Below are 22,134 nucleotides of genomic sequence, written 5' to 3' on the forward strand. Positions count from 1 at the left end.
GTTTATTTGTTGTCTTGTGTTAATGTGCAGTGCACTACGTACTTCAGCTTGCATCATTATGGTTTGCTTACCATGTCTCAGTGATAATTAGTTGTGTTGTTGTGTAAATGTGCGTGTAAAGCTGCAGTGTTTAGGGATTTCATTGTTCTGTTCCCAGTTCCTATCACTTTTCAACACCCTTGACCCTGGGCGTTTGGAACGAAACTTTGAAAATGGTAGTTGCCGCTAGAGATGCCTAGTGGTAAGATTGATAACTTATTTCAGCTACAAATAATGAGGTAAATGGGGGATAGATTGGGAACAAGGAATTCGCTCTCAGATCAGACATGATCTCACCAAATGTTACTGGGGCTGGAGAAACCAAACTGGCCACACCTGTTCCTACACTTGTTCACAGCGATTAGTGCTCCAATATCTTTTTTTATGTCTGGGTGTCATATTCTGCTGATAATGCTCCTGAGAACTGCAGTTTGCTATGTGACAAAGTGCGTTATTTAAATGTGAATTGTAACTTCATCTAAGTATAAACAGGGCAGCACGGTGGCGCAGCGGTAGAGTTGCTGCCTTACAGTGAATGCAGCGCCAGAGACCCGGGTTTGTTCCCGACTACGGGTGCTGTCTGTACGGAGTTTGTACGTTCTCCCCGTGACCTGCGTGGGTTTTCTCCGAGATCTTCGGTTTCCTCCCACACTCCAAAGACGTACAGGTATGTAGGTTAATTGGCTTGGTAAATGTAAAAATTGTCCCCAGTGTGTGTAGGATACTGTTAATATGCGGGAATCGCCAGTCGGCACGGACCCGGTGGGCCGAAGGGCCTGTTTCTGCGCTGTATCTCTAAACTAAACCAAACTAAAGAAAGAAAGAACTGCAGATGCTGGTTAAAACATAAAAGGACACAAAGTGCTGGAGTTACCTAGTGGGTCAGGCAGCATTTCTGGAGAACATGTATCGACGACGGTTCGGGTCAGGACCCTTCATCTGCACGGGGGCCTTGATCATTTTGAGAAATGAGTTGATGTGGTATTCATCATCGTAGACACTGAATGCAGAGCAGGGACGAACAATGGTGGTCCAGCCATAAATGGAGCATTGCGTCCAATCCTTGTCACTGTGATTGTGGTCCAAAAATAACTTGAGAATGTGGGGCTATTGATGTTACAAGCCCAAACAAACGTGCAGGAAGAGCCTAGCACACCTCAATGGTTCAATGGTTCTTTATTATCACATGTACCATAAGCACAGTGATTTATTTTTTTTGCAAACAGTTTAGTAAAGTATTGCCACACCCAAGCTGAATGAATCCCACAACCCCCGGACCTCAAATATATTGGATTCTGTACTTTTAAGTTACAATGGCAATACATTACAGGTGAAGACTGACCTGATCAAATATGACCACGTATGTAGGAAAATAACTGCAGATGCTGGTTCAAATCGAAGGTAGACTTAGACACAAAATGCTGGAGAAACTCAGCGGGTCAGGCAGCATCTCTGGAGAGAAGGAATGGGTGACGTTTCGGGTCGAGACCCTTGAAGAGTCTCGACCCTAAACGTCACCCATTCCTTCTCTCCTGAGAAGCTGCCTGACCCGCTGAGTTTCTCCAGCATTTTGTGTCTCCCTACGACCATGTTTGGTGTGCTTGTGTGGCAAGGTAGACAGTCTAGATCCTCCATGTGCCCCGGTGGGGGTTTGAGACACTCGATCCCATCATCTATTATTTGTGATGGTGCAAAGACCCTGGCCCCCGAGATATCTTATTGCCCAGACCTTCCAGCTGTTGCTTCCCAGTGTCCATGGCTGTTCTGAGGCGCCTGCTACTGCTCATATTTCCCTCCTGTTAGTGCAGTGTAATCCAATTAACCTCTGTCTCAGCTCTCTGGAGAGCGTGTCTACACTTGCACCTCAGTCCCATTCCAGCATGTCTCGTGTGTAGGAAGGAACTGCACCGGAGATAGACACAAAATGCTGGAGTAACTCAGCGGGGCAGGCAGCATCTCTGGAGAGAAGGAATGGGTGACGTTTCGAGTCGAGACCCGAATCTTCAGTCTGAAATGTCACCCATTCCTTCTCTCCAGAGATGTTGCCGGTCCCGCTGAGTTACTCCACCATTTTGTGTCTATCTTCAGCATGTCTCACATGTGTGCTGCACCCACAATTTTGTACCTGGCAACACCAGGCAACATAACATGTCCCTTGACATAAAGTACTTGTGTAACTCAGCTTGTCAGGCATCCCTGGAGAACATAGGTAGGTGACGTTTCAGGTCGGGACTCTTCTTCAGACTGATCGCAGAGGTGGGAGGAAGGGAAGATGTTAGAGGAGAAGAAAGAAGAACCCTCTTTCAGCATTCTTTCCTGTCGCCACCACAATCAATATGAAGTAGGGTCCCTACCCGAAACGTCACCTGTCCATGGTCTCCACGGATGCTGCCTGACCGTGCTGGGGCACTCTGACACGCTGTGTTTTTCCTTGGTAACCCAGTATCAGTAGTTCCTTGTGTCTACATCTGTTGACATTGCAAAATACTGTTGTTGCTGCACAGAGCTACAATAACAAGCATTTTATCAGCCAGACTGAAAAAGCACTCATTGTACTAACTCCTGAAGCAGTGTTAAGATAAAGTAAAAATGAGGTAATGGAGCATGCTTTAAATGTGGCTGCCCTCAGCTGTTCAGGCAGAAACCTCATACTGTTAAGTTTTAACTTGGAAGTTTTGGTTGCATTTCATTTTGTCTGTAACTGACTTTATAGACATTCTGGAAACATAGATACATAGAAAATAGGTGCAGAAGTAGGCCATTCGGCCCTTCGAGCCAGCACCGCCATTCAATATGATCATGGCTGACCGTCCGAAATCAGTACCCCATTCCTGCTTTTTCCCCATATCCCTTGATTCCTTTAGCCCTAAGAGCTAAATCTAACTCTCTCTTGAAAACATCCAGTGAATTGGCCTCCACTGCCTTCAGTGGCAGAGAATTCTCTGTCACAACTCTCTGGGTGCAAATGTTTTTCCTCATCTCAGTCGCAAATGGCCTACCCCTTATTCTTGAAATGTGACCCCTGGTTCTGGACTCCCCCAACATCGGGAACATTATTCCTGCATCTAGCCTGTCCAATCCTTTAAGGATTTTATATGTTTCTATAAGATCCCCTCTCATCCTTCTAAATTCCAGTGAATGCAAGCCCAGTCGACCCATTCTTTCAACATATGTCGGACTTTGTAGATGGATATTTATTTCGATATTATTGTGGAGGCTGTTACAGTTGCTTGATAAGTAACTGCTCACATTATTGGCTGCTTCCCATTGCAGTGCCTGCCTTGGGCAATCCCATGTGAAATTTCCATGGCAACGGCCCATTCCTCCCATAATCCTGCACGGTAAGATGTCGCCAACTAATCAGTCCAGTTCTCAGGAAAACATCGAGATGAAAAGGCACAGGGCCTGCGGGGGTTTTTGCAAACCGATGGATTTAAATATGTTTTTTTACAGCATTCGTGTATGAAGCTTTCTGGTAGGACAACAGGTCTGGAGATTTACATACAATGGTGGCGGCCCTTCACTAATATTTAACCAGCTGGCATGTTTTGAAGTTGTGAAAGTTGGCAGAGCACACCGTTTTTCAAGGTTATAGCGAGATTGATTGTTGTAATCAGAGTATCTGTTTTTCTAGGTTCCTTAGTTTCAGGCATTGAAGTGTGTGTGTGCGTGTGTGTGTGCGTGTGTGTGCGTGTGCGTGCGTGTGCGCGCGTGTGCGCGCGTGTGTGCGCGTGTGTGTGCGTGTGCGTGTGTGCGTGTGAAAGCCGGAAGCCTGTGCAGCTCTAAAATCTGCAGCCCAAAAGGTAATGTTGCAGTTTGTTTTATTGTGAAGGGTTTTAGGAGCCTGAAATGCCCCAGACTGTAGGTTGTATGGGTGAGTCTCCCTTTGTTCATTTACTGTCTACAGGGCAGACCTTTGCTTGCCTTTTTAATTTTTAGGAGTTTGGTGCATCTGTCATGGTTTTTCTGAAGTGTTCCCGGTATTCATCGTTATCAGGACTGCAAGGGTGAGGGAGTAAATTGATCAGTATCCCATCACTGAAGTATCAGGCAGGAATCCAGGAATGAGTACCGGGAGATAGTTTAGTTTAGAGATATAGTGCAGAAACAGGCCCTTCGGCCCACCGGTTTTCTCCGGGTGCTCCGGTTTCCTCCCACGTTCCAAAGACGTACGGGTTTATAAGTTCATTGGCTTCAGTAAAAATTATAAATTTTTCCGAGTGTGTGGGATGGTGCTAGTGTACAGGGATCGCTAGTCAGCACGGACTCGAAGCCAGGGCCTGTTTCCGAACTGTATCTATAAACTAAAGCTAAACTAAATAGTACACTGAGACAGTATTCGAGTTGCCAGAAACGGCGCCATTTTCAGGTCCCAGGTGCTGTAAGTGCAGAGATTCTTAACCTGACCATGCAGGCTTGGTATCCTGGCAGCATTGCAGGGTTCGGCCTGCTCAGGGATAGACGTTGGCATCCTCCACCGCTGCCTCCATTTGCAGCGAGTGGCAATCACGTGGAACTGGAACCCTACGAGGGGGTGGAAGCGGAGAGAATCAGTGAATTCAAAAGGAAATTGAAAGATATAAGTTTACTGGGCTAGGGGGGTGGAGCGGGGGAGGGGGATGGAGCAGGGGAGGGGGGTGGGGCGGGGGAGGGGGATGTGGAGGGGGATGGAGTGGGGGAGGGGGCTGGGGAGGGGGATGGGGCTGGGGAGGGGGATGGGGCTGGGGAGGGGGATGGAGTGGGGGAGGGGGATGGAGTGGGGGAGGGGGCTGGAGTGGGGGAGGGGGCTGGGGAGGGGGATGGAGTGGGGGAGGGGGATGGGGCTGGGGAGGGGGATGGAGTGGGGGAGGGGAGTGGAGCGGGGGAAAGGGGATGGAGCTGGTTCTGCACTCCCCAAACATCGGGAACATTACTGCCGCATCTAGTATAAGAAAATAACTGCAGATGCTGGTACAAATCGATTTATTCACAAAATGCTGGAGTAACTCAGCAGGTCAGGCAGCATCTCGGGAGAGAAGGAATGGGTGACGTTTCGGGTCGAGACCCTTCTTCAGCATCTAGCCTGTCCAATCCTTTAAGAATTTTATATGTTTCAATAAGATTCCCTCTCATCCTTCTAAATTCCAGTGAATGCAAGCCCAGTCGACCCATTCTTTCAACATATGTCGGACTTTGTAGACGGATATTTATTTCGATATTATTGTGGAGGCTGTTCCAGTTACTTGATAAGTAACTGCTCACATTATTGGCTGCTTCCCATTGCAGTGCCTGCCTTGGGCAATCCCATGTGAAATTTCCATGGCAACGGCCCATTCCTCCCATAATCCTGCACGGTAAGATGTCGCCAACTAATCAGTCCAGTTCTCAGGAAAACATCGAGATGAAAAGGCACAGGGCCTGCGGGGGTTTTTGCAAACCGATGGATTTAAATATGTTTTTTTACAGTATTCGTGTATGAAGCTTTCTGGTAGGACAACAGGTCTGGAGATTTACATACAATGGTGGCGGCCCTTCACTAATATTTAACCAGCTGGCATGTTTTGAAGTTGTGAAAGTTGGCAGAGCACACCGTTTTTCAAGGCTGTAGTGAGATTGATTGCCGTAATCAGAGTGCAGATGTATTTGTTTTTCTAGGTTCCTTAGTTTCAGGCATTGAAGTGTGTGTGTGCGTGTGAAAGCCGGAAGCCTGTGCAGCTGTAAAATCTGCAGCCCAAAAGGTAATGTTGCAGTTTGTTTTATTGTGAAGGGTTTTAGGAGCCTGAAATGCCCCAGACTGTAGGTTGTATGGGTGAGTCTCCCTTTGTTCATTTACTGTCTACAGGGCAGACCTTTGCTTGTCTTTTTAATTTTTAGGAGTTTGGTGCATCTGTCATGGTTTTTCTGACGTGTTCCCCGTATTCGTCGTTGTCAGGACTGCAAGGGTGAGGGAGTACATTAATCAGTATCCCATCACTGAAGTATCAGGCAGGAATCCAGGAATGAGTACCGGGAGATAGTTTAGTTTAGAGATATAGTGCAGAAACAGGCCCTTCGACCCACCGGTTTTCTTCGGGGGCTCCGGTTTCTTCCCACACTCCAAAGACGTACGGGTTTATAGGTTCAATAGGGGGGGGGGGTTGGAGCGGGGGAGGGGAGTGGGGCGGGGGAGGGAGATGGAGCTGGGGAGGGGGTTGGGGATGGAGCGGGAGGGGGTGGAGCGGGGGAGGGGGGGTGGAGCGGGGAGGGGGGTGGAGCAGGGAGGGGGATGGAGTGGGGGAGGGGAGGGGGGGCTGACGCATACAGAGAGCTGGCAACTTCATCTGGACTAATTAAACCTTCTGTTCGGGTACGACAGCTGCCCAGTTTTACGCTTGGATGAGTTGGATGAGTTATTTCTGTGCTCTGCAACTGAATGACTGATTCTATTTGTAGTATTTTCCGTTCTGGTTTCCCAGCTGAGAGTCCTTTGTAAACAGTGAATATTGAATTAGCCAAAGGTGTTAAATTGCCAAGAATTGTGTTCAGATCAACGAGAAGACAGGTTTAGATGGATATGGGCCTATTGCAAGCTAATGAGACTGGCTTCGATGGGACATCTAGGTTGGCATGCACAAGTTGGGCTGAGCGACCTGTTTCCATGCTGAATGAGTCCATGACTATCATGATTATAAATGTGCATTCGGTCAACACTCATTTTTGAAGTAACTGGAGTTTTCTAATTGTATCCAAGATCTGTGGGAGAAGTATGTAGGAAGGAACTGCAGATGCCCACGCCGAAGGTAGACACAAAATGCTGGGGTAACTTGTATACACTGGAATTTAGAAGGATGAGAGGAGATCTTATCGAAACGTATAAGATTATTAAGGGGTTGGACACGTTAGAGGCAGGAAACATGTTCCCAATGTCGGGGGAGTCCAGAACCAGGGGCCACAGTTTAAGAATAAGGGGTAGGCCATTTAGAACGGAGATGAGGAAAAACTTTTTCAGTCAGAGAGTTGTAAATCTGTGGAATTCTCTGCCTCATAAGGCAGTGGAGGCCAATTCTCCGAATGCATTCAAGAGAGAGCTAGATAAAGCTCTTAAGGATAGCGGAGTCAGGGGGTATGGGGAGAAGGCAGGAACGGGGTACCGATTGTGGATGATCAGCCATGATCACATTGAATGGCGGTGCTGGCTCGAAGGGCCGAATGGCCTCCTCCTGCACCTATTGTCTATTGTCTAAGAAGGGGTCTGACCCGTGAAGTCACCAATCCATAATCTCCAGAGATGCTGCCAGACCTGTTGAGTTACTCCAGCACTGTGCGTCTAGTCTTGTCATGTTCTGTGATTTGGTGGCCAATTCACACCCCTCTCAGCAGGTTCTGTGTGTAATCCCAGCACTGAGCGAGGCTCCCACGTACAGGTTGCGTGTTGGAATGATATTGCGGTGGATGCCCGCTCAATGGGTGTTAGGCTGCAGGCATTGAGGGTACTCTGGTCACACTTCCTCATTGTCTGGGCAGCTGTTGCTCACACTGCCTCTTTATATGTGGCGTAGGAAAAATAACTGCAGATGCTGGTACAAATCGAAGGTATCACAAAATGCTGGAGTAACTCAGCGGGTCAGGCAGCATCTCTGGAGAGAAGGAATGGGTGACGTTTCGGGTCTCCAGAGATGCTGCCTGACCCGCTGAGTTACTCCAGCATTTTGTGATAATTTCTTTATATGTGGCCATTTTTGTGGGAGCAATACTCAGTGTACATCCCCAGGAATTCACCGTGCCTCTTTACAGCTTTCCCCCATCACTCATTTTCTTCAATTTTGCGCATTTTCTTCAGGCTTAAGTATTTTGTGTTTGATTTAAAATTTCAGAGGAGTCGTGCGGAAACAGGCCCAACTACACTAGTCCCACCTGCCTGCATTTGGTCCATATCCCTCCAAACCTGTAGTATCCATGTACCTGTCTAACTTTTTCTTAAATGTTGGGATAGTCCCTGCCTCAACTACCTCCTCTAGCAGCTCGTTCAATACACCCACCACCCCTTTGTGTGAAAAAGTGTGGAGGTTAGAGAACAAATTTTGTCTTGATCGATGGAACGGATTTGTGGGGATGAGTGGCCTGGACATTGGTGTCATGTTAGGCCTGATGTCAGATTTTATTTATTAGGGGATAGGGTGGGCCACTGGGCTGGGAAGGGTTGGGACAGCCCAACTGCTTCCACTCGTGGGAGACTAGGACCAGAGGCCATAACCCCAGAATAAAAGGATGTACCTTTAGGAAGGAGCTGAGGAGGGGACTAAATATCTTTAGTCAGAGAGCGGTGTACCTGTGGAAATCATGAGAGGGGTGTACCTGTGGAATTCATGAGAGGGGTGGACCTGTGGAATTCATGAGGGGGGTGTACCTGTGGAATTCATGAGAGGGGTGTATCTGTGGAATTCATTGCCAGGGACGGCAGTGGAGGCCCAGTCAATGGATATTTTTAAGGCAGAGTTTGACAGATTCTTGATTGGTACGGGTGTCAGGGGTTATGGGGAGAAGGCAGGAGAATGGGATTGAGAGGGAAAGATGGATCAGCCATGATTGAATGGCGCAGTATTGATGGGCTGAATGGACTAATTCTGCTCCTATCACTTATGAACCTACGAAGTCGAGCGAGGGGGGAGGGGACGGGCGAGCGGGGGAGGGAGAGCCAGGGGGGAGGGTGGGCAAGGGGCGGGGGAGCCAGGGGGAGGGGACGGGCGAGGGGAGGGTGAGCCTGGGGGGAGGGGACAGGGGAGGGGATGTGGGAGGGGGGGAGTTTTGGTCAGTTGCTGGTGTGTGGCAGAAGTAGGCGATGCTCGTGAGGTCAAGCTGCACTGATGGGCTCCGTGCCTCCCGTCACGTGGGGCAGGGTGTGAGCCCCGCTCTCAGGCCTGCCCTGGCCCTCCATCTGGTCACCCACCACTCTGGAGGTGCCAGGCTTCCTAGCTGAGAGTAGCACTCCCCAACATGGAGAGATCTTCACGGGTCAGCCACCACTCTGGAGAAAAGGAATAGGTGACTCTTTAGATCGATACAATTTTTCTGACTGAAGAAGGATCTCAATCTGAAACGTCACCTGTTCCTTTTCTCCAGAGATGCCACCTGACTCGCTGAGTTACCGCAGCATTTTCTGTCTATCTTCGGTACAAACCAGCATCTGCAGTTCCTTCCTATTGATATAGATATCTTGTCTTGGTTTAGGTTAGAGTTACAAGCCTGTTTAGCTGCTGCAAGTAAGAATGTCATTGTTCCGCTGTCAAACTATATGACAATTAAACACTATAATTTAGTTTAGTTTAATGTCACCGAGTTACAGAGAAAAGCTTTTATTGCCCATTATCCAGTCAGCAGAAAGGCAATCCATGATTACAATCGAACCATCTACAGTGTACAGATACATGAGAAAGGGAATAATGTGAATTGGCAAACTCCCCTGCCTTAATGCTCCATGCCTCTGTTTATTAATCTCAGGACTCTGTAGGCATAACTAACTGCTCTCACTCTCTAACTAACCGCTCTCACTCTCTAACTAACCGCTCTCACTCTCTAACTAACCCCTCTCACTCTCTAATTAACCACTCTCACCCTCTAACTAACCACTCTCACTCTCTAACTAGCCCCTCTCACTCTCTAACTAGCCCCTCTCACTCTCTAACTAACCACTCTCACTCTCTAACTAACCCCTCTCACTCTCTAACCACTCTCACTCTCTAACTAATCACTCTAACTAACCCCTCTCACTCTCTAACTAACCCCTCTCACTCTCTAACTAACCCCTCACTCTAACTAACCGCTCTCACTCTCTAACTAACCGCTCTCACTCTCTAACTAACCCCTCTCACTCTCTAACTAACCACTCTCACCCTCTAACTAACCACTCTCACTCTCTAACTAACCCCTCTCACCCTCTAACTAACCGCTCTCACTCTCTAACTAACCCCTCTCACTCTCTAACTAATCACTCTCTAACTAACCACTCTCACCCTCTAACTAACCACTCTCACTCTCTAACTAATCCCTCTCACCCTCTAACTAACCCCTCTCACTCTCTAACTAACCCCTCTCACTCTCTAACTAACCCCTCTCACTCTCTAACTAACCCCTCTCACTCTCTAACTAACCACTCACTCTCTAACTAACCACTCTCACCCTCTAACTAACCACTCTCACCCTCTAACTAACCCCTCTCACTCTCTAACTAACAACATATAACATATATATAACATATAACAACTACAGCATGGAAACAGGCCTGTCCGGCCCTACCAGTCCACGCCGACCATTCTCCCTGACCTAGTCTCATCTACCTGCACTCAGACCATAACCCTCTAATCCCCTCTTATCCATATACCTATCCAATTTACTCTTAAATAATAAAATCGAGCCAGCCTCCACCACTTCCACCGGAAGCCCATTCCATACAGCCACAACCCTCTGAGTAAAGAAGTTCCCCCTCATGTTACCCCTAAACCTTTGTCCCTCAATTCTGAAGCTATGTCCCCTTGTTGGAATCTTCCCCACTCTCAAAGGGAAAAGCCTACCCACGTCAACTCTGTCCGTCCCTCTCAAAATTTTAAAAACCTCTATCAAGTCCCCCCTCAACCTTCTACGCTCCAAAGAATAAAGACCCAACCTGTTCAACCTCTCTCTGTAGCCTAAGTGCTGAAACCCAGGCAACATTCTAGTAAATCTCCTCTGTACCCTCTCCATTTTGTCGACATCCTTCCTATAATTTGGCGACCAGAACTGCACACCATACTCCAGATTCGGCCTCACCAATGCCCTGTACAATTTCAACATTACATCCCAACTTCTATACTCGATGCTCTGATTTATAAAGGCAAGCATACCAAACGCCTTCTTCACCACCCTATCCACATGAGATTCCACCTTCAGGGAACAATGCACAGTTATTCCCAGATCCCTCTGTTCCACTGCATTCCTCAATTCCCTACCATTTACCCTGTACGTCCTATTTTGATTTGTCCTACCAAAATGCAGCACCTCACATTTATCAGCATTAAACTCCATCTGCCATCTTTCAGCCCACCCTTCCAAAAGGCCCAAGTCTCTCTGTAGACTTTGAAAATCTACCTCACTATCAACTACTCCATCTATCTTAGTATCATCTGCATATTTACTAATCCAATTTGCCACACCATCATCCAGATCATTAATGTAAATGACAAACAACAGTGGACCCAACACAGATCCTTGGGGCACTCCACTAGACACTGGCCTCCAACCTGACATACAATTGTCAACCGTTACCCTCTGGTATCTCCCATTCAGCCATTGTTGAATCCATCTTGCAACCTCACTATTAATACCCAACGATTTAACCTTCTTAATCAACCTTCCATGTGGAACCTTGTCAAATGCCTTACTGAAGTCCATATAGACAACATCCACAGCCTTGCCCTTATCAATTTCCCTGGTAACCTCTTCAAAAAATTCAAGAAGATTAGTCAAACATGACGTTCCAGGCACAAATCCATGTTGACTGTTTCTAATCAGGCCTTGATTATCCAAATAATTATATATATTGTCCCTAAGTATCTTTTCCATTACTTTTCCCACCACATACGTCAAACTAATAGGTCTATAATTGCTAGGTTTACTTTTAGAACCTTTTTTAAACAAAGGCACAACATGCGCAATGCGCCAATCTTCTGGCACCATCCCTGTTTCTAATGACGTTTGAAATATTTCCGTCATAGCCCCTGCTATTTCTGCACTAACTTCCCTCAATGTCCTAGGGAATATCCTATCAGGACCTGGAGACTTATCCACTTTTATATTCTTCAAAAGTGTCCGTACCTCCTCTTCTTTAATCCTCCTAATTTCCATCACTACTCTACTTGTTTCGCTTACCTCACATAATTCAATATCCTTCTCCTCGGTAAATACCGAAGAAAAGAAATTGTTTAATATCTCCCCCATTTCTTCCGGCTCAGCACATAGCTGTCCACTCTGACTCTCTAATGGACCAATTTTATCCCTCACTATCCTTTTGCTATTGACATATCTGTAGAACCCCTTGGGGTTTACTTTTACATTACTTGCCAAAGCAGCCTCATATCTTTTTTTCGCTTTTCTAATTTCCTTTTTAAGATTCCTTTTACATTCTTTATATTCCTCAAGAACCTCATTTACTCCCTGCCGCTTATATTTATTGTATATCTCCCTCTTTTTCCGAACCAAGTGTCCAATTTCCCTGGAAAACCACGGCTCTTTCAAATTATTATTCTTTCCTTTCCACCGAACAGGGACATAAAGACTCTGTACTCTCAAAATTTCACCTTTAAATATCCTCCATTTCTCTATTATATCCTTTTCATAAAACAACAATTTCCATTTCACTCCTTTTAAATCCTTTCTCATCTCCTCAAAATTAGCCTTTCTCCAATCCAAAATCTCAACCCTTGGTCCAGATTTGACCTTCTCCATAATGATATTGAAACTAATGGCATTATGATCACTAGACCCAAAGTGCTCCTCAACACATACCTCCGTCACCTGACCCATCTCATTTCCTAACAGGAGGTCCAACACTGCCCCTTCTCTGGTAGGCACCTCTACGTATTGCTGCAAAAAACTATCCTGCACACATTTTACAAACTCCAAACCATCCAGCCCTTTAACAGAATGTGATTCCCAGTCTATATACGGAAAATTGAAATCACCCACAATCACCACTCTGTGCTTACTACTAATATCTGCTATCTCCTTACATATTTGCTCTTCCAATTCTCGTTCCCTATTTGGCGGTCTATAATACACCCCTATAAGTGTTGCTAAACCTTTCTCATTTCTGAGTTCCACCCAAACAGCCTCCTTAATCAAGCCTTCTAGTCTGTCCTGCCAAAGCACTGCTGCGATATCCTCCCTGACAAGCAACCCCTCTCACTCTCTAACTAACCACTCTCACTCTCTAACTAACCACTCTCACTCTCTAACTAACCACTCTCACCCTCTAACTAACCACTCTCACCCTCTAACTAACCACTCTCTCAGAGTATCCCACTGATATGAACAGAATTTGGATTAGCTATGCTGACTCAGCAGCTTAGCAGATCTTATATGTACCACTGGCAGGAAGATGTATCATAGAGTCATACAGTGTGGAAATAGGCCCTTCGGCCCAACTAGCCCCTGCAGACCATGATGCCCCATCTATGCTAGTACTACTGCTCACGTTTGGCCCATATCTCTCAAAACCTATCCTATCCATGTACCTGTCCAAATGTATTTTAAATGTTACTACAGTACCTGCCCCAACTACCTCCTCTGGCAAATCATTCCAAATACCCACCACCATCTGTGTTGAAAAGTTTATCCTATTAAATCTTTTCCCTCTCCCCTTAAAATGATGTCCTCTGGCTCTTGATTCCCCTACTCTGGGTAAAAGACTGTGTGCATTTACCCTATCCATTCCCTTCATGATCTTATATACCTCTATAAGATCACTGGTATCACAAAATGCTGGAGTAACTCAGCGGGTCAGGCAGCATCGATGGAGAGAAGGAATGTGTGACATTTTGGGTCGAGACCCTTCTTCAGACTCTATAAGAGTCTATAAGACTCTATAAGATCACTCCTCATTCTCTGCTCTCCAAGGAATAATGTCATAGCCTGCCCAACCTCCCCCTATAAGCTCAGGCCCTCAAATTCTGGCAATATCCTCGTAAATCTTCTCTGCACTATTTCCAGCTTAACGTTTTTCCTATAGCAGACCAAAACTGAACATAATAGTCCAAATGTGGCCTCACCAATGTCTTGTACAACTTAATATAACATCCCGATTCAATACTGTCACTGATGAAGGCGAAAGTACCGAAAGCCTTCTCGATCACCCGATCTCCTGTGACACGTGTGCTTCAAGGAACTATGTACATGCACTTCAAGGTCCCTCTGCTCTACAACATTCCTCTGAGCTCTGCCATTCACTGTTCACACCCCTGCCTTGGTTTGACCTCCTGAAATGCGACACATGGTTGTGCTTGAAGAACACGCCGCTTCGTCAGCGGGAGACTGACTTAACGCCTCAGCATCTGATGGCATTTTAGGAAGAGATTGTACTTGGCACGAAAGCTAGACGCGAGAAGCTGGGCTAACTCAGGCAGCATCCCTTGAGAGAAGGAATGGGTGACGTTTCGGTTCGCGGCCCTGCTTCTCCCTGATTCCATTTCTCACTATTGCCGATTCTTTTTTTTCAGATTAGAAACTTGTTCAAAATGGGGGGGAAAACATCCAAGCCCAAGTGCACAAAGAGCAATAGTTTCCCTTTCCTTGAGGACAAAAGTACCATAGAAGTGATGAAAGAAACTCACTCTTTCTTCATTGTACGGGGCTTGCCGGGCATCGGGAAGAGTACCTTTGCCAAACAAATCGAGGAGAAGTATCAGTCCATCTGTGCCGTGGCTTCTGCTGACTCCTGCGAGATCAGTCCCCTGCCGCAGGAGTCCGAGGCCGGCAGCAGCAGCAGGTACGATAAGGTGGACCAACAAATCAAGCAATATTTGGAAGACAAAAAGATCATCGTGGTCGATGACACCCATCACAACAGGGAGCGCCTGGACCACCTCTTCGATCTGGCCAAAGAGAAGGACTACATTGTCTTCATTTTTGACCTCAGTCCCGAGGTGACCGAAGACCTCAGTTATTTGGCGAAACGTAGCCACTGGAATTACACTGTGCAGCAGCTGAAGCTGATGGAGCCAGAGTTAGTGAAGGTGGTAGTCCCTTACTACTTTGGCTGGTTCTTGGCTCCTCAGGATGCGGAGAAAATGCGCAACATTGCGATGAATTTCCTGGATGAGCTCAGCAAGACGGAGACATTTGGGGAAGAGTTTTTAAAATGTATGTGGCTTTTTCTGCGGATTTTTTTTTATTTGGGTGGGGGGGGGGTGGGGAGATTGAGGGCGGAAGGAACTTTGTCTCACAGTTAAAGTCCTGGCTGATTAAGTTCTCCTCTTGCACTTATGCTGTACACTATCTGAAGCACCATTAACTCAGTGATCTGTGTCTTCCTGAAGAGTGAGTCAGGATTGTGAGGTCGGGGCAGCTTCCTTTCTGAGTTGGCAAGTTCTTCACAGCACAGGGTTGCCAATTATGGTGGTCAACCAACCAATCACAAGCAAACAGCAGAGAGAAAGTTGCTTGAGATTCCAGCACTGGAAGGCATTATGTAGCTCATTTTCCAGCAGCTTGTCTCTATCTTCACCCGCCTCCCCTTTACACTGGCAATCTCCACTCTCCACTCTCAGTCCTGATGCAGGATCTGGAACCAGAGCGCTGACCAATCCTTTCCACCCCCAGTCGCTGCTTGGCTGGCTAAGTCCCAAAGTCAACGTGAGCTTGAGGGGTATGTGGGAGGGGAGGGTGGGGTTTGTAACTGGGCAGGGAAGGGTGAGGGGGAGGGACTGAAGGGAGGAGATAGGGTGTGGCTGGAATGAGGGAAGATCTAGAGTGGATGAGGGATTGGAGCTGGTGTGGGAGAGGGCAGGTGGGGTTGGAGTGGGGTTGTTGTGGGAGACAGAGAGCAAGGTTAGAGTACAGGAGGGGAGAATGAGGTTACAGTGTGTGAGCCTGTGAACGCGGATGTGATAAATAAAAGATGAAATCAGTGACCTTGCAGCAGCGAGGCCATTCTGCCCATTAAGTCCATGCTAGCCACTCACCATAGATTAAAGCAGAGAAGCTGGACGGTGCAGTAAGTGTGGTTTTGTTCACTGCAGATGCAAAATCAAATTCCAAAGAGAACTTCAACCTGCAGGAGTATTTCCAGAAGAAGCCTGGTGTGCTGCATTGTACAACAAAGTTCTGCAACTATGGAGAAGCTCCGAATTCTGAATCTTACGCTAGGTCCAAGGTGGGTAACCGCGGCTCACTGTCGGCAACGTAAATGGACCAGAGCTAGAGGCAGTGGGACAGGATCAGTGTGCACCAGCTGTTTGTGTGAATGAATTTACAGACCTCCCAATCCTTCCGAATTTGGCGGAACGTTTCCGCATTCTTATTTCATTTCAGTCATTCTGATTTTGCCTCACATTTTTCTGCAAAACACATGCCTCGCCGCTCGCCCGGCCTGGCTGCGTAGCGTGAGGCCCATTGATGTTGAGAGAGGATGGGGTGGGTGAATGGGGGGGGCAGGGCAGAGGAGGGGGGGAGTGAGGGTGCAGGGGGAGGTGGGAGGGGAGGGGGGAGTGGAGGTGGGGGGAAAGGAGGAGGGGAGTGGGGGGGGGGGAGGGGAGTGGGGACATGGACCGTTGTGATTTGCTGTTGAAGACCACTGGAGCAAGTATATCTTCAATGAAATTAGGTACGTGCAGTTTTAAATGAAACTCTTTCTTCGTAACTGAGTCATACATTTCATGACCATTGTTCTTTTATTCAATACCAAGAGAATTGGGATGTGTAAGGAAAAAGCAAAATAGAAAAAACAAAACAATTTTTTCTTTTGTGTTGTAAAAAATATTTCTGTTCAATAACCTTTCTATAAATAGCAGAATATACTCATGATAGGCTTGACATTGTACATGTAGACCAAGAACTACAGACTGTTGGAAATAATAGTTGTTTTTCACACATGAATGTAGCGCAATGCATATGCACATTTGGCGTGCATCTTTTTTTTTTTGCTGAAAAGGTGCATTACGCGCCATATTATGAATTTATGTAAAATTCTGAATTTTGGAGATCAAAATTATGAATTTCTAAAATCAAATGGTGGTAGGTCTGAGTTTAGCACAAGCACTTCCTTCTACCCCACGACAGAAGGGGGAGGAGTTGTAGTTTGATAGCCGCAGGGGATAAAGGATCTGTGGCGATCTGTGATTCATCTGGGTGGAACTAGTCACTTGCTGAAGGTGCTTCTCAGGTTGACCAGGGTGTCGTATAGGATTGTAGATTAGATCAGTTCAGCTAGGCGTCGTTCGGCACAAACATCGTGGGCCAAAGGGCCTGTTCTTGTACTGTACTGTTCTATGTAATATTTCTGAAGGATTTCCTTCTAGCTCGAGGTGTATTCCTTCTACTTACTGTGGTTCTGTTTCTCAGTCTGGTTGTGCGAAGTTTATTTGGAGATTTGTGTCACCGTGGTCTGAAGTATGTGTGATTGGTGTGCTTTGAAAGACACCATTCCTTCTCTCCTGAGATGCTGCCTGACCTGCTGAGTTACTCCAGCATTTTGTGAATAAATACCTTCGATTTGTACCAGCATCTGCAGTTATTTTCTTACTCTATATCATGGAGGTATTTAAGATGAGGGGCATAGATAGGGTAAATGCAAGAACCAGAGGACATAGGTTTAAGATGAGAGGGAAAAGATTTAATAGGAACCCGAGGCACAACTTGTTCACACAGAGAGTGGTGGGTATATGGGACGATATGCTATAGTTGTTAAGGCAGGTACTATAACAACATTTAAAGGACATTTGGACAGTTACATGAATTGTAATGGGATATGAGCCAAACGCAGGCCGGTGGGATTAGTGTAGATGGTGGACACGGGCACGTTGGGCCAAAGGGCCCCGTTTACGTGCCGTGTGACTACGAATCAGCTCCAGTTCTGATCACTGCCTTGGTCCAAACGTGGGCCAAGAACTAAATTCCAGAGGTGAGATAAAGGTGACTACCCGATTATCACAGTAGCATTTGACCAAGAATGGCATCAACACTTGTCACCTTTAGAAAAGGGGACATTTTGCACACAGACTTTGTGAAATAAATGTGATTTTACTCTTAGTCATCCAAAGCTATCAATTGCACCTGTATATTAGGGAACAAATTTACGACTAGATTAATCAAGATGGATGTCATGATTAATAACTCTCACTTGTTTCCCATTGTAGACTGTTGAAAACTCCATTTCAAAGTGCTTTGTCCTGAAGGTTTCAGCATTGTTCATCACACCCAGAACACTGGGAGCCCGCGTTGAGCTGGATGAAGATCAGCAGAAGCTCTGGCCGAAGGAGGAAGATGGTAGTGGAGACCAGGTGAATCTTGCACACAGCAGCAGATCCCACATCACCTTGGCGTGCGCTCCTGGAGAGCACGCAGTTCAGACTGGATTAGATCTGCTCGAGATTTTAAAAGCTGAGAAAACGGAAGCCCATCCTCACCCTCAGGTCAGGTTGGCGCTAGGTGAATTATGTTGTCTTGGCGGAGGGAGGTGGATGGTGAACCTGTCCGACTCCATTGAAGTGAAGACCCTTTTCTCTGGGTTTTATGCAAAAAAGAAATCCACTGCTGAATGAAGGGAAGTTAGGAAGAAGCAAACTTTGTTTTTTCCTTTATGTTATGGCACATTAAAAAAATTAATCAGTGGAAGTCAAAATCTGTGGTACATTACTGTAATCTCAAGCACATTGCCTATTTTTTTAATTATTGGGCTGAGCAATTTTCTATATTTTTTCTTAAATTGTTAAATCTGTAATTGTAATATTCTGGTAGGTCATTTAGTGGCTTTAGGTGTAACTGCATGCCCAGTGTTTAATCCCGCTACCAAATGTAGTCCGCTGCTTAGCGAGATCAATTGGTGATTTAACCAAGGCAAGTTCACCATCTGGTCAAGCTACCTTTAATGCGTTCTGCGCAGCTAGGTGCACGTTTAAGGGATGAGGGTCACGTATTTATCTGTTGTGGCAATCTACTCCTGCAGAACCAGCCAGCTTCATGTTGAAATAATAACTCAAAGGCAGCCAGCAGCATTTAGAATCAGATGGACATATTTGCTTGAAGCATGCTACTGAACATATGCATTAATGTCCAAATGACATTGTTCTTCCTGCTACTGCACGCTGGAATTAATGATTCAATAAATGATTTGCAACAAACTATTTCATCGATACGTTTTGATTACACCTCTCACACTTATTTGCTATCTTGGCCACCATGGGGATAGATTTGTTCTTGTATGTGCTAAGACAGCAGTACGTCTCAGTACATGGTGTTGGATATTCACACCAGGAGCATTGAGAGGGAGGAGAGAGAGCTGAAAGTGGAAAGATTTGGTTCAGAAGTTAGGATGTGCATCTTTGCAGCTGCTAATGCTCTCCTACTTCTGTACAAGAATCTTTATCCATGGTAATAAAAATAGTATGTTTTAACGCGTGATAACCTAGACAATAACAAATAAGTACAGATTCTTAATCTGATTCCATGTCAGAACAGGCAGTAGTTTGTTGCCATTATTAAGCCTTTAAGAGAGTATTAATGCATGAATCTGTAGAAACATTGTCAACGCTGAATAGATGGATTTAACTCTGCTTCTGAGACACAATTCTAATCAACTCAATGGAACGAATTTCAGAAGCAGAGTTCAACACTACACCGAAGATAGACACAAAATGCTGAAATTATTCAGCGGGACAGGCAGCATCTCTGGGGAGAAGGAATGGGTGACGTTGAGAGTCGAGACCCTTCTTCAGAGTGGTTAGGGATAAGGGAAACGAGAGATATAGACGATGATGTGGAGGGATAAAGAACAATGAATAAAAGATATGCAAAAACGTAACGATAAAGGAAGCAGGGGTCATTGTTAGCTGTTTGTAGGGTGAAAACGTGAATCTAGTGCGACTTGGGTGGGGGAGGGACAGAGAGAGGGAATGCCGGGGCTACACTGCATCGCATGTTTAAAGCTGCAACAGAAAGCGACATTCATCCCCAATGAAGCACAAATCAGCAGGTTATAAACAAGCACTAGGCTAGAAAGTAACAGATTCATGCAGAATAGGGCGCTTGTTTGAATCTAGCTGCAAAGTAAATTTGTGTTAGCGTGGTCGGATACCACTGTGTACAAAACACAAATCCATTGGCTGACAACCCATTGTAGAATTGAGGGTGGCAGAGCTGCCAGTACCTGCAGAAGTAGTTCAGTGACTAAACCTTTTAAAAAAAAAAGCTCAATCATGTCTACCTGTAGAAAATGTGATACACTGCACCTGATCAAGCAGCATCTCCAGAAAGCCAACTTTCACCTCCCAACAAACGTTCGACTGAAAAAAGGCAGATCTATACATTTTTGGCAATGCACCTTCACTTGAGGACTTTCTGCAAATCTATTTCTCCACTCACAGTAACATACCATGCCTGTCCCCAGCCCAACCGCATTACCTTTAGTGCAAGGGTTCCCAACCTGGGGTAAATCTACCCCCAGGGGGCAAGTAAATTACCCCCCAGGAGGTAAATTTGTTGATTCTGGATTTGTACATATTGACCGACTGTGTTTGGTTCTGGTATACCGGTATCTGTTCATCATCAGTTGTTCATAAATAAGTGAACTAACATTGTTATGTGCTATTATTATTGTTATTTGAACTTAAAATAATAATGTGAAAAACAGTATCTTAAAATTTCCCCTTTGTCGGTTTGCTTTATTATGGTAGAAGTGTAAACTCAAATTACTGAACAAAACAGGGTGGGGGTAAATTTACTTTCGAAAACTTGCAAAGGGGTAAACGGGACGAAAAATGTTGGCAACCCCTGCTTTAGTGTTTCCCAAAAATACATCCTTTCATTCAACCAATAACTCGCTATTCACTGAACAGCTTGAAGCACCTTGTCTGTCCTACCCTTCAGATTCCTGTCAGTCCCCAGCAACTGATGTTAAACTGTTAGTTCTTGATGACTTTCTCAATTTAACATTTAGAATATAACATTGTGGAATATAAATATAATTGGCAAATGCAGACCTTTGAAAACATACACAAATTTGCTTTACTTTTACTCCATTTATTTATTTTCTACACGGGTGGTTTTAAACTGAATAAGAGGGGGGGAGTCAAATGGGATAGTCAAGGATGGAGATAAAGGGAAAGAGCGTAAAGGGATAGTTAATGACCCCAGAATTAACGGGAAAGAAAGCTCACAAAGGGATAGGAGTATGGCCAAGTGTAATAGGGATCGATGTGAAGGGTGAGATGAGTAAAAAGTATTGTATATGAATGCGCGAAGTATAAGAAATAAAGTAGATGAGCTTGAGGCTCAGTTAGAGGTTGATAGATATGACATTGTGGGGATTACAGAGACGTGGCTGCAGGAGGATCGGGCCTGGGAACTTAATATTCAGGGTTATACATCCTACAGAAAGGACAGGCAGGTGGGCAGAGGCGGTGGGGTAGCTCTGCTGGTGAGGGATGAAATTCAGTCCCTTGCGAGGGAAGACATAGGGACTGACGAGGTAGAGTCACTGTGGATTGAGTTGAGGAATTGTAAAGGCAAGAAGTCACTAATTGGTGTTATCTACAGACCCCCAAATAGTAGCCCGGATGTAGGGTGTAAGATGCAGCAGGAGTTAAAGCTGGCATGTAAGAAAGGTAATGCCACTGTGGTGATGGGCGATTTCAATATGCAGGTAGACTGGGAAAATCAGGTTGGTTCTGGACCCCAAGAAAGAGAGTTTGTAGAGTGCCTCCGAGATGGATTCTTAGAGTAGCTTGTAATGGAACCTACCAGAGAAAAGGCAATTCTGGATTTAGTGTTGTCCAATGTACCAGATTTGATAAAAGAGAACTCAAGGTAAAGGAACCGCTTGGAGGTAGTGATCATATGATTAGTTTTAATCTGCAATTTGAGAAGGAGAAGGTTAAATCGGAAGTGTCAGTGTTGCAGTTGAACAAAGGGCTGACAAGGGAAGTTAGGGATGGAATAAAACTAAAAGAAAAGATGTATAACACAGCAAAGAGTAGCGGGAAGCCAGAGGATTGGGAAACTTTCATGGGATAACAGAAGATAACAAAACGGGCAATACGGGCTGAAAAGATGAAGTACGAGGGGAAGCTGGCCAAGAATATAAAGAAGGACAGTAGAAGCTTCTTTAGATATGTTAAGAGAAAAAGAGTAGCAAAATCAAATGTGGGTCCCTTGAAGGCCGACAGGGGTGAAATTATTATGGGAAATTATCGCCCAATATTGGGAACATTTTTCCTGCATCTAGATTGTCAAGTCCTTTTTTAATTTTATGTTTCTATAAGATCCCCTCTCATCCTTCTAAACTCCAGTGAATACAAGCCTAGTCTTTTCAATCTTTCCTCATATGTCAGTCCCGCCATCCCAGGGATCAATCTCGTGAACCTACGCTGCACTGCCTCAATTACAAGGATGTCC

General features: G+C 45.6%; 1 protein-coding gene across 9 annotated transcripts in view; it reads left to right on the forward strand.

Annotated features, from left to right (window-relative positions):
• Positions 1-20,384, forward strand: part of cnp (2'',3''-cyclic nucleotide 3'' phosphodiesterase) — a 26,176-nt gene extending 5,792 nt beyond the window's left edge. For 2 of the 9 annotated variants that reach the window (XM_078424597.1, XM_078424599.1), the window contains exons 2-4: positions 14,244-14,886; positions 15,765-15,898; positions 17,880-20,384. In XM_078424597.1, the coding sequence (XP_078280723.1) occupies positions 14,244-14,886; positions 15,765-15,898; positions 17,880-18,284 (1,182 nt within the window). In that variant the 3' untranslated portion in view covers positions 18,285-20,384. Of the gene's footprint in view, positions 1-3,418; positions 3,527-3,736; positions 3,843-5,372; positions 5,519-5,677; positions 5,757-6,767; positions 6,798-14,243; positions 14,887-15,764; positions 15,899-17,879 lie in introns of those variants that run through there. The other 7 variants (XM_078424604.1, XM_078424606.1, XM_078424605.1 and 4 more) reach the window with 7 other exon arrangements.
• The last annotated feature ends 1,750 nt before the right edge of the window (positions 20,385-22,134 follow it).

This window comes from Rhinoraja longicauda, chromosome 29 (genome assembly GCF_053455715.1).
Source record: "Rhinoraja longicauda isolate Sanriku21f chromosome 29, sRhiLon1.1, whole genome shotgun sequence".
Taxonomy (NCBI): Eukaryota; Metazoa; Chordata; class Chondrichthyes; order Rajiformes; family Arhynchobatidae; genus Rhinoraja; species Rhinoraja longicauda.